Consider the following 15650-nt stretch of genomic DNA (forward strand, 5'->3'; position numbering starts at 1 on the left):
TTAACATCTCTGTTCAAACCTTCTCTCCTATCTTTACCTGATTCTGCAACACGAACAGATTATCAAATATCACCAGAAAATAAATCATTATGAAATATTTGTTTGTCTAAAAGTACCAACCAATGTCTATAAGGTGAAACTCAATGATCAGCCAAACAGCCATATATTTGATCAAAAATCAGAATGCTCAAAATTATCTGACTATATAGGCAGGTAAAGTTATTTCAAGTTGGAGAACATAAAAGTTCTTGTCTAAATGTTTCACAGGATTTGTATAAACAACACATCTCCAGAAAGCACATTTTTGCTAATATAAGTAGTGGTTTAACCCAACTTTGTTTTTATATGGATAATAAAGTAGATCAACACACATTTCTCCCACAGTCAGCCAAAAAGATGCCATAAAAGAGAATATGCTACAGCTCACCCCTGGGATGTGGAGACTATCCCGCAGTTACCCAGACGGGAAGTTCAAGATACTTACTTTTCAGCTCTCTACACTGTCATATTTTAGGTCTGATCTTTAGGCTAAAAAAACCGATCCACTACTAGATGCCCTATTTTCTTGATAAGGCAGATACAATAATATCTTATTTTGAGATAACCTAGAAAGCAGTTTTTTCCAAATTTCCTAAAAAATTCATGCCTTGGTCTCCTCTATAGCAAACCTAGAAAGGGAGGTAGAGTACAAAAGGAGTTCAGGAAATTTAACCAAAAAGATGCTGGAAAAACTGCTGATACAAAGTCGGAGCAACTCAACAAAGAAATTCAGGACAAAAGAAATCACACATTGCACAAGCTCCCAATATGCTACTAAACGAAAATGTCCAGAGGAGATAGTAAACTCTAAGATTATTTTTCTTTATTTGGGTTTCAAGGCAAAAGACCACGAACTATCATCATCTGTAAAATACCTGCATTATTGACTTCCTGAAACAGGGTATTGATTTTTTTTAATGAACAACTTAATTAAAATGTTTCATTCTCTTTCATAGTTAACATTCACATCATTGTTGAAAATAGAAGAAATATAATAAAACACAATTTTTGTAACCCAAAGGTGAAGTTTAAAAACGTTCTTACTCTATGACTTCCTATTTAAGAAACATTTTTCATAGTTTAATTCTTTACCAACATTTGTGCTATCAAAATTGAATTACCAATCATAAAATAATTTTATAAAATAATCTAAGTTATCAGAATAAAAACTGTTACTTTTATTTCAATTTGTTCATAAAGGTTAAAAAATACACATACCTCAACAAATATAAAACACGGGATGATGGAATAACTTCGTTGAGTGTTGCTTCCTACAGCCATTTCTCACACCATATAGCAAGACTGCACCGTCTAAAACTGTCCAGACTGAAATAGAAATAGGTTGCATAGTATAAGAACCATATATTGAGAAGTCCCTTAGGTACCTACATAAAAATATCAGCTACCTTCCAGATAAGCAGGCTGTGTACAAAAGCAAAACAGTGATCTACAACACAGTCAAGTCAGACTAATAATCATTCCAATGAAAAGCAAATAATGTATACTTGCCATGAACAGTTTTACATCCCAAATGACCAGGTCAGGAGCCCCTTGTGCACATAGCTAGTGAACGGAATTCTAATTGCCTAGTACTGCATAGTGTCTTACCCCAGGAGACTGTCCTAATGCCATGAAATACAATTTTTGGTATAAAACATTTTTTACTATCCATCCTGCATGAATCTCTCTTACTTGTTCCTAATCCTCCCGATTTGCAACCTAGAGAACTGTCTGCTTATGCTCTGGTCTCTCCCTTTGAAGCTGACATTTAGTACAGATGCACCAATCCCTGACTTCCTTCCTTGACCATTATTTGTCCTTGCTCCCTTGAATACACAGCCATGAACAACTTCGGGTTAATATGCCACTGATGTGTTTTACTGGTTTCCCTCAGCCCTGTGTGTGACCCAAACATAAAACAGTAAAGGCCTAACACATTGCATTTAACTTATAAGACATTCACTTAGCTTATAAGAATGGAGTAGCTGGGCAATAGCAGACTGTCATTAAATATTTTATTAGAACATATCTTCCCTGCTTTGAACTGAAAATATAATTGCATTAGGAGATCAGTTAGTTTTGATTCTTCTTAATACAATGAAGATTTTAAACTTCAATGAAATTTCCAGTCCAGAGTTTAAAAAATCCCAGTACATTTTTTATTCTCTAGCCAAGGCAATACTGCACATTTCAGATATCTGCTCTTAAAGTCATTATTTTTCATTTGTTCTGTTTCTCTGTCATCCCTACCAACAGTCCTTGTAGATTTTGATTACGGTATGAAAGGTAACATAGGAAGTACTAGTATATTTGAATGGCCAGCTATACTTTTTTAAAGGTCAGACATTAATGTTAAATGTCTTCATTTCTATCCTTCCTAAGTTCCCTCTGCCCTTTTCCAGAACGAAACTTTAAAATCCATATCCTTCCCTTTTGAGATATCGACTCCTTACTTGTCAATTAAAAGTTTCTCTCATCAAATTTAATACTATGTGCTTTATAAATCCATACCAATCACACTAAGTTTTAGGCAACTTAATTTTTTTCAATTAAAATTGGATATTTTCTGCTATAAAATAATACCCATACTACATCTGTTATTTCACCATTCTATTTTAGGATTTAGGAAGAATGAATATTTTCTTCAATAAGAAAGGAATCTATATGTAGAAAACACATTGAATTGATTGGACAACCATCATTTTAAAATGGACAACCATTTTAATTTTGCCCTTAACCCAAATATCTTAGAATTTACTTAGTATTTATGATATAAATGAACTTTCCTGTTAGCATTGGCCAAATACAGTGCTGTATATCTGAAAAGAAAATTAAATATTAATCATGTTCATGAAGGCAGAGGCACCAGAAAAAGCAAAGGCATCAGACACCTAGTGTTTTAGATGGCTTCTCCATGTAATTAATAAAGGATAAACAATAAAGTAGAGAATACAAGACAAACTTTAGGATATGAAATGCCCCTTTATTTTCATTCTTCTGGTCCAAAATGCAACCAAGCTTTTTACATATATATGGCCACACACACACACGCACACACAAATAAAGAGAGGGGAGTAACTATAGTGAGGTATATTTTATATATACCAATTCACTCATTTTAAGTATACAATTCAGTATTTTAAATAAATTTATCAAATTGTGCAACTTTTCCATAAAATGGTTTTAGAACTTTTTAATCACCCCTAAAAGAATTATGATGTCTATTTACTGTTAATTCCCACCATCAACTCCTTCACCATATCCCAAAGCTAGGTAATCTACTTTTGGAATCTACAGATTTGCCTTTTCTGGATATTTTAAATGAATAGAATAATATAATACATGACCTTTTATTTCTGCATTCCTTCACTTAGCATATTTTTGAGATTCATTCATGTTGTTGCACATTCAGTAATTTTTTTTCCTTTTAACTGCCGAATAATATTCCATGGTATGGCTATCGCACCTTTACCAGTTGGTAGAAATTTAGATTGTTTTGAATTTTTGGCTATATCCAATATTTAGTTGTATCCAATATTATGGAAGACCACGCTAATAACATCTGTGTACAATTCTTTGTGTGGATTTATATTTTCATTTCTCATGGATATTAGACACCTAAAAGAATTGCTGGGTCATATGTTATGTTTAATTTTTTAACAGCACTACTAAAATGTTTTCCAAAGTAGTTATGCCATTTTACATTCCCACCAGCAATGTATGAGAGTCTATTTCTTCACATTGTCATTGATATTTTAATTGTTTATCTTTTTTATTATCGCCATTTTACTGGGTGTGAAATGATATCTCATTGTGGTTTTTTCATTTTGCTAATAAAAATTATGTTGAGTATCTTTCCATGTGCTTATTAGCCATTTTTATATCTTCTTTTATGAAGTGTCTATTCAAATACTTTTTATAGTTGGGTTGTTCATCTTATTATTTTCAAGGTGTAAAGGTTTTTTGTACATTCTATATACAAATCTTTACCAGATACATATTTTCAGTATTTTCTACCAGTCTTTGGCTTATACTTTTATTTTTTCCATCTTTTTTATTGATTGAGGTGAAATTCACACAACAAAAAGTTAACCATCTTAAAGAATACAATTCAGTGACATTGAGTACCTTCACAGTATTATGCAACCACCACCAAGTTCCAAAATATTTTTTAACCCCAAATGCCCTGTTCCCATTAGCTGCCTCCTACTTTTCTTTAAATTGATTAATAGTTATATATATCTATGAGGTATAATGTGGTGTCTTGATGTTTACAATATAAAATGATTAAATCAGCATAATTAACAAATATATCACCTCACATGCTTATTTCTTACTACCAAAAACATTTAAAATATAATTTTATAGGAATTTTGAAATATATATCATTAGAATTACCATTCTGTGCAACAGATCATTAAAGCTTATGCCTCCTGTCTACCTGAAACTTTTATCAACATCTCCCCTTTTTCCATCCATCCCCCTCTTCCAGCCACTGGTAACCATCATTCTAGTCACTATTTCTATGATTTCAACTTTTTTAGATTCCACATGTAAGTGAAATCATATGGTATTTGTCTTTCTGTTCCTAGCTTATTTTATTTAGCATGATGCTCTCCAGGTTCATCCATGTTATTTTCCCCCCTTTTTAAGGCTAAATAGTATTCCATTACAATATTACATATATATGTTCACCAAATAGTATAGTAACACTATATTACATACTGCCTAGGTGTCAATTATCAATGAATGGATAAAGAAAATCTGGTGTATTATGTATGTATGTGTGTGTGTATATATATGTATGTATATATATGTATGTGTATATATATATATATACACACACACCCAATAGTAATTTGGTGTGTGTATATATGTGTGTGTATATACATACATAGACACATACACACACCATATTTTCTTTATCCGTTCATTGATAATTGACACCCAGGTAATTTTAGTATCTTGGCTATTGTGAATAATGCTGCAATAAACATGAGAATGCATATATATTTTTGGCATACTGATTTCAATTCCTTTGGATATATACTCAGAAGAGGGATTACCGGATAATATGATAAATTCTATCCTTAGTTTTCTGAGGAGCCTCCATACTGTTTTCCAGAATGGATATATCAATTTACATTCCCATCCACAGTACACAAGCATTATTTTCTCCATACCCTCATCAACACTTACTATCTTTCATCTTTTTTATAATAGCCATTCTAACAGGTATGAAGTAATACCTCATTGTGGTTTTAACTTGTATTTCCCTGATAATCAGTGATGAGCATAAATATATATATTATATATTATATATAAATATATAAATTTATAAATATTTAATAGATTATAAGATATATAATATATTAGATATAATATATAATCTATATTAGATTATATATTTTATATATATTATATATAATCTAATATAGATTACATATATAATATATATCTCTTAGCCATTTGTATGTCCTTTTGAGAATTGTCTACAAAGATTCTTTGACCATGTTTAGATTGGGTTATTTGTTTTATTGCTATTGCATTGTTTGAGTTCTTCATATATTTTAAATATTAGCCCCTCATCAGATGTACGTTTGAAAGTATTTTCTCCTGATCTATAGGTTGTCTCTTAACTCTGTTTCCTTTGCTGTGCAGAGCCTTTTTCTTTGATCCCATTTGTTTACATTTTGCTTGTGCTTGTGCTTTTGGGATCATATCTAAAAACATCTTTGTCCAGTCCAATATTGTACAGCATTTCCCTTGTTTTCTTCTAATAGTTTTACAGTTTCAGGTCTCAATGTTTAAGTACTCAATCCACTTTGAGTTAATTTTTGTTTGTGGTGTGAAATAAGAGTCCAATTTTGTTCTTCTGCTTGTATAGATCCAGTTTTCCCAACACCATTTATTGAAGAGACTATTCTTTCTCTACTTGTGCTTTCTTGGCACCTCTGTTGAAAATCATTTGACCACAAATATATGGGCTTATTTCTGGGCTGTCTATACTGCTCTATTGGTCAAAATGTCTGTTTTTAATGCCAGGACCATGTTGTTTTTGTTCACTATAGCTTACAGATTTTGAAGTTAGGTAGTGTAATGCATTCAGTTTTATTCTTTTTTATTTCTCAATTCCTTTGGCTATTTGAGATCTTTTGTAGTTCCATACAAATTTTAGAATTGTTTTTATTTCTGTGAAAAATTACATTGGAATTTTGATAGGGATTTCATTGAATCTATAAGACCTCTTTTGGTAGTATGGACATTTCTTTTAATTTCTTAATTGTATTAGGGTTTTCTAGAGAGACATAATCAATCAGAATTAATGGAATATGTGTGTGTGTGTGTGTGTGTGTGTGTGTGTGTGTGTGTGTTTATACACACACAGGAGAGTTTATTAAGTATTAACTCACACAATCACATGGTCCCACACTAGGCCATCTGTAGGCTGAAGAGCAAGGAGAGCCAGTCTGAATTCCAAAACTGAAGAACTTGGAGTCTGATGTTTGAGGGCAGCAAGCATCCAGCATGGGAGAAAGACATAGGCTGGGAGGCTAGGCCAGTCTAACCTTTTCAAGTTTTTCTGCCTGCTTTATATTCTCTGGCAGCTGATAAGATGGTGCCCATCCAGATTAAGGTGGGTTTGCCTTCCCCAGCCCACTGACTCAAATGTTAATATCCTTTGGCAGTGCCTTCACAGACACATTCAGGATTAATACTTTGCATCCTTCAATCCAATCAAGTTGACACTCAGTATTAACCATCACAAGTCTACCCCTTGTCAACTTGAACCCATACACATCTCCTGAGATTATGCGTAATCTTCACATAAAGACAGTAATAAGGTCATAATTATGTCTAATGTAATACAACTATCCTTCATACAACCAGAAATGTACTAATCCCCAATCCAAATATATAAAGTTAACAATACTTAAATGCTGATATGCAGTAAATAAATCTTATGTCACATGATAAAGTAAATAAAACGAAGATATTTTCTTAGTACAAGTATATACGTGCACCAACATGTTTTTAACAAAAGGAGGAGGAAATACTTATTACAATTATAGTCCTCATTCCTGCAGCTGGTCAAGCATTCATAGCTGGTATTGGTGATTACCTTCTTCTACTACCCAGTCTGTATTCCCTTTGCCTTCAACAAGCAACTCAGCAGGTTGTGTTTTCTTTTCCTTGTGGTGTGACCCAAACCTTCATTCCTGAAGGGTCTGGGCCATTTGTAGTCCTGCCTGGATTGGGCTGTTGTAGTTTCCCAATGACCTTAATCACAGGGCATGGTAATACTAAGCAATGCCCTAATGGATCTCCTAATGACTTCCATGCATACTCTTCCTTACCTAAGTTGTAGGGTAGTAGACTGATTTCATCTCAACACTCCAGGTCTATTAACCTAGCCAGTACTGTAACTCCTTTCTTAGCCCATTGACTTAAAGGTAGGAGAAGCCCAAAGTTTCCAGGTGGCACTCTTAACTTTCAGTTTAATCATATCGTTGTTGTGTCCCCTGGTGACAGTGTTCCTCTCTCTGGAACTAAGACCTCTAGGCTAGCAGAACATAATGTTGCGGGAACAGGAAGCAAAAATTTTGCCAGTGGATCACTAGGGGTGATGGTGAGTGGTGCCACTTCCACTTCCATTGCTTGATTCCTGGACTCATGAATCCTGGTTATGGGAGAAACGGTACCATATATTGAACACTGATTCAGAGCATACACGGCCTTTTGGAGAACTCTGCCCCAGTCCTGCAAAGTATTGTCACCAAGTTGGCATGGTAATTGTGACTTCCAAAGGCCATTTCACCATTCTATCAATCTACCTGCTTCAGGATGATAGGGTACATGCTACAACCAGTGAATTCCATGAGCATGAGGCCACTGCTGCATTTCTCTAGCTGCAAAATGAGTGCCTTGGTCACAGGCAATGCTGTGTGGAATACCATGATGGTGGATAAGGCATTCCGTAAGTTCACGGATGGTAGAGTCTTGCCAGAAGCATTGCGTGCCCAATAGGCAAATCCATATCCGGAGTTAGTGTCTACTCCATTGAGGACAAACCTCTGCCCTTTTCGTAATGGAAGAGGTCAAATATAATTAACCTGCCACCCCAAGGAATGGTGCCATATCTAGGGCTCAGTGTTGGTTTCTGTTGCTGGCAAATTGGGCACTCAGCAGTGGCAGTAGCCAGGTCAACCTTGGTGAATGGAAGTCCATGTTGCTGAGCCCATGTGTAACCTCTATCCCCGCCACTATGGCCACTTTTTTCATGGGCTCATTGGGCGTTGACAGGGGTGACTGGGGAAAGAGGCTGAGTGGTGCCCACAGGTCATAAGTCATTCTATCCACTTGATCATTAAAATCCTCCTCTGCTGAGGTCACCCATTGGTAAGCACTCATATGGGATACAAATATCTTCACCGTTTTTGACCACTCAGGTCCATCCACATTAATGATGTATTTTATATTTACATTTTACTAGCTAGCCATTTCTACTCAGACTTTCCTTGTTAACCTTTAATTTCAAAGATAATTTAATTCAGATGTTGATTACCTTACTATTATTATACCAGTCCACATTTTCAAAAGCAATTTACAATGTGAAAAATACAAATCAATGTCAAAATGAAATTAAGTTAAAATTGGGAATTATTAGAAAAGACTAACAACTTAATAGAAATTATATAAATTATACAACCTAATAGAAAAATAGGTATAGTCAATTTAAAGAAGAAATACGGATGACTAACATGAAAATATTTACAACCTCATTAATAGGTTATGAAAACTAAAATAATGTTTTCTGTTTCACATCCATGAAACTGGAGGAAAGTAAAACTGGTAGCATCAAAAGTTGGCCATATGGAGCAGCAAATGCTCTTCTACACAACTGAAAGAAGTGCTATTTGGAAAAACCATTTTGAAGAGTGATTCAGCAAAACTTAGTATGGTGGAATATTCTCATTCCTTTCACCACAACAAACAAAAATAACAAACACCCTTAGTAAAACTCTCACCATACAAAACATACATCAGTTTTGTTTCTATACACTAACAACAAACTATCTGAAAAAGAAATTATGAAAATGAGCCAATCCCCAATAGCATTGAAAAGAATACAATACTTAGGAATAAATTTAAAGAGGTAAAATATCTGCCTACTGAAAACAGTACACGTTGATGAAAGACATTGAAGAAGACACCAAAAAAGAAAGGGCATCCCATGTTCATGGATTGGAATAATTTGTACTGTTAAAATGTCCAGACTACACAAAGCGATCTACAGATTTAATGTAATTCCTATGAAAATTCAAATGGCATTTTTCACAGAAAAAAAAACAGTCCTAAAATTCCTATGGAACCAAAAAAGACCCCAAATCACCAAAGCAATCTTGAGCAAAAGAACAAAGCTGGAAGCATCATACTTTCTGATTTCAAAATATACCACAAAGTTACAGTAATTAAAACTTACTTTCTTTGCTGAGACTATTTTTTCACTTGTTTCAAAGATATTTGTAATTTTCCATTGAAGCATTTGTATGATGGCTGTTCTATGATCCTTTTCAGATAATTTTAACATCTATGTTATCCTGTCATTGGTGTCTTTTGATTGTGTTTTCATAATTAGTTTGAGATCTTTTTGATTCTTGGTATGAAGAGTGATTCTTTATCAAAACCTTAGGATATTATAAGGCTCAAAAGTTTCTTTTGATCTTGTGCTTTATTGTAACTCCCCTGACACTGCTCAAGTGTGTGGAGGGGGAATGTCACTTTGTAACTGCCATGTGAAGGTGAAGTCTAGGTTCTCCACTTGGCCTCCTATAATACATGGTTAGGGAGAGGCCCCTTGTTATTGCTTAGCAGAGGTGGAGTTCAGCACTCCCACTAGGCCTCCACTGATACCACCCTGGTGGAGACAGACGTACCTCATTACTGCCCCTAGGTGGCCTCCACAGATACTGCAAGAAGGTGGCATTGTTATTGGTCACAAAATTTCTAACTTCACATTAGATTTCCTCTGATACCACCCCAGTGAGGAGCAGGTAGGAGTGCCTCATTACTGCCTGTTGGAGTAGAAACCCTGGCTCCCCACATATTCTCTCTTAACACTATGGGAGGGAAGATACTCATTGCTCATCAAGAAATAAAGTCCTGGCTCTCCACTTGGCCTCTGTCCTGACCCCAGCAAGAGTTTCGGGAGCCTCCTTACCTCTTGGCAAGGGTGGACATCTAAGCACTCAACTCAGTCTTTTCTAGCAGAGGTGGAGGTGGAGCCTCAGTTTTTTTCTGTGGTATTTTACTAGGGTCAAGAGAGTTATTATCTAAAAGTTGTCTGGCTTGTCAGGCTACCCTTTTCCAGGCCCTTTGGCTAGAAAAAGCAGGCTTTTCTTGGGTCATCATTTGTCTGCTCTTATTGGCATTTGTGGTTGCCAGCTTCTCCAATATCAGGTCTGAGATACTTGAGGCAAAAGAAAATCCTGAGAAGTCACTACTATGTTGTTCCTTGTGTTCTGAAGTCCTTATCCAGTTTGACTTTTCTCTCTTGAGTCTTCTTTTCTTTTATACAAAGCATCCAAGCTTTCTAGTTGTACTTAGTGAAAGGAATAGGGAAAAGTGTCTTACTTTATCTTCTCGAACCAAAAGTCATCACAACTCTTTTTGAAGAAGTACCACATATGGCAGCCACCAAGATTCTCATTTAGCCCAGCCTTGCTGTGTTTCTCATGAATTTGAGTTTCTTGGTGACAAAGGTTTCAAAATACCATAACAAGCCATATAATTTATTCATTCACTTATTCTTAAATCATGCCAGGTGTCCCATTAGGCATGACTAGATGCAATAAACTAGTCAAATACCCTGTATTCTATGGGCTAACAGATATCAAGAAGAGACTGAAAAATATATCAACAAATATAACAACGTATTGTAGGCACTCATAAAAAAGAAATAATGGTGGTGCCAAAGAATGATCAATTCTAACCCTTGTGGTCAGAGATATGTTATCTTTTAGGCACAGTAGACAGTGCCTAGGACCCACAATACTATTTAGCAGTCTACAGAAATGTTTTATTTTAAAATCAGAAGAGAAGTTAACTTTTAGGTAGACAAAAATGTTTTCAATATATAATATTAATATATTCAGTTTTATGCCAACTCAATTGTAAAATACAAATTTTAATTTTTTCATGAAGAAAGGTGCCCACAAAACTGCTTAGGGCCCATGAAATAATAATGCAGCCCTAGTTGGAATAAACATAAGTAAAGGTTTGTCAGAGGAGACAGCTTGTCTAAGTTGATTAAAGTAGTGTTGGTGTTCCCTATCAGACATGGGAGAGAGAAGCATTTCAGCTAAAAGAACCACAGGAGCAAAGGTTTCCAAAGATAAGAATCAGCCTAACATGTTTGTAAAACTCTAAAAACAATACCAGGTCAAATGTCTGAAGTTCAAGGAAGAGCTATAGATGCTACCAAAATTTTTTTATGTACTTGAGGCTCAGTATGCACAAACTGTCATAATTAGAATACTTCAAGGATAGGAATTACAGAATTGGTTATTTCCACATCAGACAGGAACTTAAAGCAAAAAAAAAATCAATATTGACAGACACTGATGTTTCTTGCTAATTAATTCAAATAAAGCTCTTCATTTCTAGGCAGGTAAATATATTATGAATCAGACTTCATTGGAATATGAATTTCAATAAAAGATTCAATGCTATCTCATGTGCTCCCCTGGAATTTTCTACATAATTTCTTTCCTCTTGTTTATGAGAAATATAATCATTCTTAGGTAAGTCGGGACAAATAAAAATAATTACCCATTATAAAGTATCTGTGTCTGTGGTACAGAAAATGGATGATGAGGGAGCATGGTGATAGCAGGAGGGGAAAAAACCTCTTTCATTTCTAAGCTATGCAAAGTCAGATCCATGTGATCAGTCAGAGAATGTGTGGAGAACAAAAATACCCTTCAAAAGGGTCTCCATGACCTACTGGTCCTTTCTGCCCAGCCTTGATGTCAGTTAAATTGCTAGTGGTCAAGTCACAGACCGTGGTCATTTGTAATAGCCCAGCACTTATGATTTTAAGGAAGCTACAAATTGCTCTTTGTATACAGAATATGTTTGATTATCTTTTTAAAATGTCATGATGATTCCATTCAAAATTCAAATGACTTAATAGAGTTCAATAAAATAAAAATCTAAAAAACTAGGCAACAAGCCCACCAAAAATTGTACACTTCGAAGTAAGCCCAAGAATTCTGCACTTTGAGCCTACATTGATTTTTGAACAGTGTTTTTTCTTTTCTTTTTCTGACAAGATCTCACTCTGTTGCCCAGGCTAGAATGCAGTGGTGCCATCATGGCTCACTTGCACTGTTGACCTCCCTGGCGCAACCAATCCTCCCACCTCAGCCTCCTGAGTAGCTGGAACTACAGCACATACCACCATGTCCAGCTAATTTTTAAAGTTTTTGTGGAAACAGGGTCTCGCTACATTGCCTAGGCTGGAACAGTGTTTCTTGACTCTGTCACTGTTAATCTTGCAGGCCAGATAATTCTTTGTTGTGAGGGGCTCTATTGAACATTGCTGGATGTTTAGTAATATTGCTGGCTTCTATCCACAAAATGCCAATAGTAGCAAATCTCCCTTTACCACCCAAGGGTGAAAACTAAAAATTTCTACAGACTTTGCCACATGTCCTTTTCAAGGGGAGAGAGAAAAAAGGCATGGAGACTTCCCCTGATGGAGAACCACTAATTTAGGAGAATTAAGAACAGAGCCCCTAGGATGGGAATTTTTGAGCTGGTGAAGAAACTTCTTTAGCTAGGTTAAAGGTCATAGTTTTAGCTAAGGGGACAACCCTATTCCTGCCTAATACCTAACAGAGGGAAATCTGAAAATTACCTCGGTGCCTTGTTGTATTGAGGGAAACAAAGGGCTTCCCACGCCCAGAGGCTATGGGTGATACTAAAACACTCTGAACTCCAGAAGAAAGCAGGGCTGTTTTATCCATTAGGTACTATAGGGCCAATTGCTAGAGCCTGTGAGCTATTTAAGAGCCTATGAAAATACATAAGAAATTATTTAAAGGAATCAAAAATATGCAAAACCAAATGAATAAATATGTAAGAATATGCACGAAAAGGTAAAACTCTAGCAGCTTCATTAACTATTAAACTTAGTCTTCACAACAATTTCATTAATATAAAAATGATTTGTAAGTAGGCTACTCTTAATTTTAAAATAATCATTTACAGAGAAACTATAAATAACTGTATATTAAATTAGTGACTCAGGAAAAGGATTTTAAAAGAATAGTTAATATCTTCTCATTTCACTTTGCCATAAGATAAAAGTTTACTCTTAGATGTAGATTATTCTTTATGGGTTTGTTAGCCTAGGGATTCGGGTCTCAAAAAGTGAGCACTGAAAACAATCTTAACAACCTTAAAATAGCTCTGGAGGGATTTTGCTTCCAGCCAATATAAAGTGAGTGGTACTGGATTTCATGCCTGAAACAACTAAGAAATACAGACAAAAATAAATGAGACAATGGTATTCAAGACATTGGACATGAGGCAATAAAGTGCAATGATCCCTGAAAGATGGGAACAAGCAAAGGTGAGCCCCGTGATTGCCCTAGCTTACAGTCTGGAGAGTATCTAGGCAATGATACAACAAGGGGAATCCAGGCAAGTGGCCAGCGATCACCCTGAGTTGGGTAGATAGAGCTGGGAATGTGGGGAGGCCATGGCATCTCAAGTTCACAAGGCAGAGTTCCAGAGAGGAGAGTGCTGCACAGAGAGAGCACTTGGGGGTTTGCACAGGGACCTTGAGTCTTCAGCAGAGTACCAATGAGCACATGCATGGGTGGAAATTACCCAAGGCCCAGAGAGAAACCGTCTAAGAGAATTAGAGTAAGTAATCATTGGGGTTTATACGGGGCCAAGAATACTTTCTCTTCCCACCAACCAAAGTAGAAAACCTCCTAACTCACCAGATATCAGGTGTACTTAGGTTTTGAATGAATAATTGAGCATGAAAACATTTATCATCCTGGGACCATAAAGTGACACTGAAAAGTACTCCTTGTAGCATATTTTCTGTTTTTTTCTTTTCCCCTTTGGTGTGTCTGTTACCAAATACTGAATAGTCACTGAGATATCTTTTATTTTGCAAAAGACATCTTAACATGTTATAGCCAGTCTTTGCACTACTGAGTGGTATGCTTTTTCCCTGGTGCTGGGGCCTCCTGGAAGCAAGTATGTGTGATAGCACAATCCATGGCCCAGGTCAAGTTGAAGGCATCTCTAATATGAGTTTCACAACATTTAACATGGTGAAACTTCCTAGAAGTTCCTCAAAATTAGGTTGGTTCACAATAAAATGAGATTACAGCTAGAATTAAGGGAGGGTGGTATATTTCTATATGATGCTAAATCTTAATTGGAGGTAAGGGGGTTGGAGTAGAAAAGGAAAAATTAAAAGATAAGAATGAGTCATGAGAGTTACATTTCATCATATTCCCCGGCACTCAGAGCAAGCCATGATCCCAAAAGGGAGCTCATATCTGACACATGTTAAATGGGCATTCGCTTCCTCAGTGGTACTGAGCTACCCCTCCCTATTCTGGATCATTTCTGTTCAGTGCATGATCCCCAACAAAGATCAAATTTAATTTTTAAATTAATTTGCATTTAATTTCTCAAAGCTAAAAAAATATATTTTTTAAAGAACAAAGACTAAGGGATAGGAACAAATCCAATGAGATTGCAGGTGAATGCAAAATAGATTTCACCAATAGATGGTGTGGGATTTAGGAATACACTATTTGAGCTTTCAAGATAAATACTTTGTTCACTTTTACAGAGTTGCAAAGCTTGTAAAGGATGACAATGTGAAGACCCAGACACAACAGGAGGATGGTATTGGCACTGCCCTTTTCTACAGTCTCTCTGCTCCAGTTTCTCACAGCTAGATCCACAATCCAGCCCTTGAGCTATCCCGGACTAAGGCAGTGAGATACAAAGAATGGAAGACCTACAATGCAGGGAAATCTGAAATTGAGTCAAATCTTTGGAAACTACCCGGATTTAGGAACCCTATGAGGATAGCTGGGCCCCCACATTGTTCTTAAGTGACTCTTTAGACCCAGGGGTAATTCCAGGTTTCCTCAGGGCTCCCACAGTACATTGTCCTTGTTCATAAGACTTATCTTTCAGCTTTGTTTCTACGGCTTAAATCTGGTGCATCACAAATACCTCATTCTCTCTCCAATCCTGGACCCCGCCTGGACCTCAAGTGAGTGATCAGGACTCAGCTGCCCTATTTACCTATATGAATCCTTTAAACTTATATGTCTGGTCCACAATTTGCCTGAATGGAAAGTCTGCAAGACAGTCATTGCTGTCGTGGGATTGGGGACCCCTGGCCTAAAACACTCTTACCCCTCTATATTTGCCTAGGAAAATGTCTGCCTGTCCTTCAGATCTGCAATTAAATGCCATTTTCTTGTCTTTTTTAAAGAGACAGGATCTTGTTCTGCCACCCAGGCTGGAGTGCAGTGATGCAATCACAGCTTACCATACTCTTG

General features: G+C 36.0%; 1 protein-coding gene across 1 annotated transcript in view; it reads right to left on the reverse strand.

The window, feature by feature from the left end:
* PLPPR1 (phospholipid phosphatase related 1) overlaps positions 1 to 15650 on the reverse strand; it is a 293140-nt gene that overhangs the window by 138905 nt on the left and 138585 nt on the right. The window contains exon 2 of the mRNA XM_050761516.1: positions 1258 to 1365. Coding sequence (XP_050617473.1) covers positions 1258 to 1320 — 63 coding nt within the window. The 5' untranslated portion in view covers positions 1321 to 1365. The remainder of the gene's footprint in view (positions 1 to 1257; positions 1366 to 15650) is intronic.

Source organism: Macaca thibetana, chromosome 15 (genome assembly GCF_024542745.1).
Source record: "Macaca thibetana thibetana isolate TM-01 chromosome 15, ASM2454274v1, whole genome shotgun sequence".
Taxonomy (NCBI): Eukaryota; Metazoa; Chordata; class Mammalia; order Primates; family Cercopithecidae; genus Macaca; species Macaca thibetana.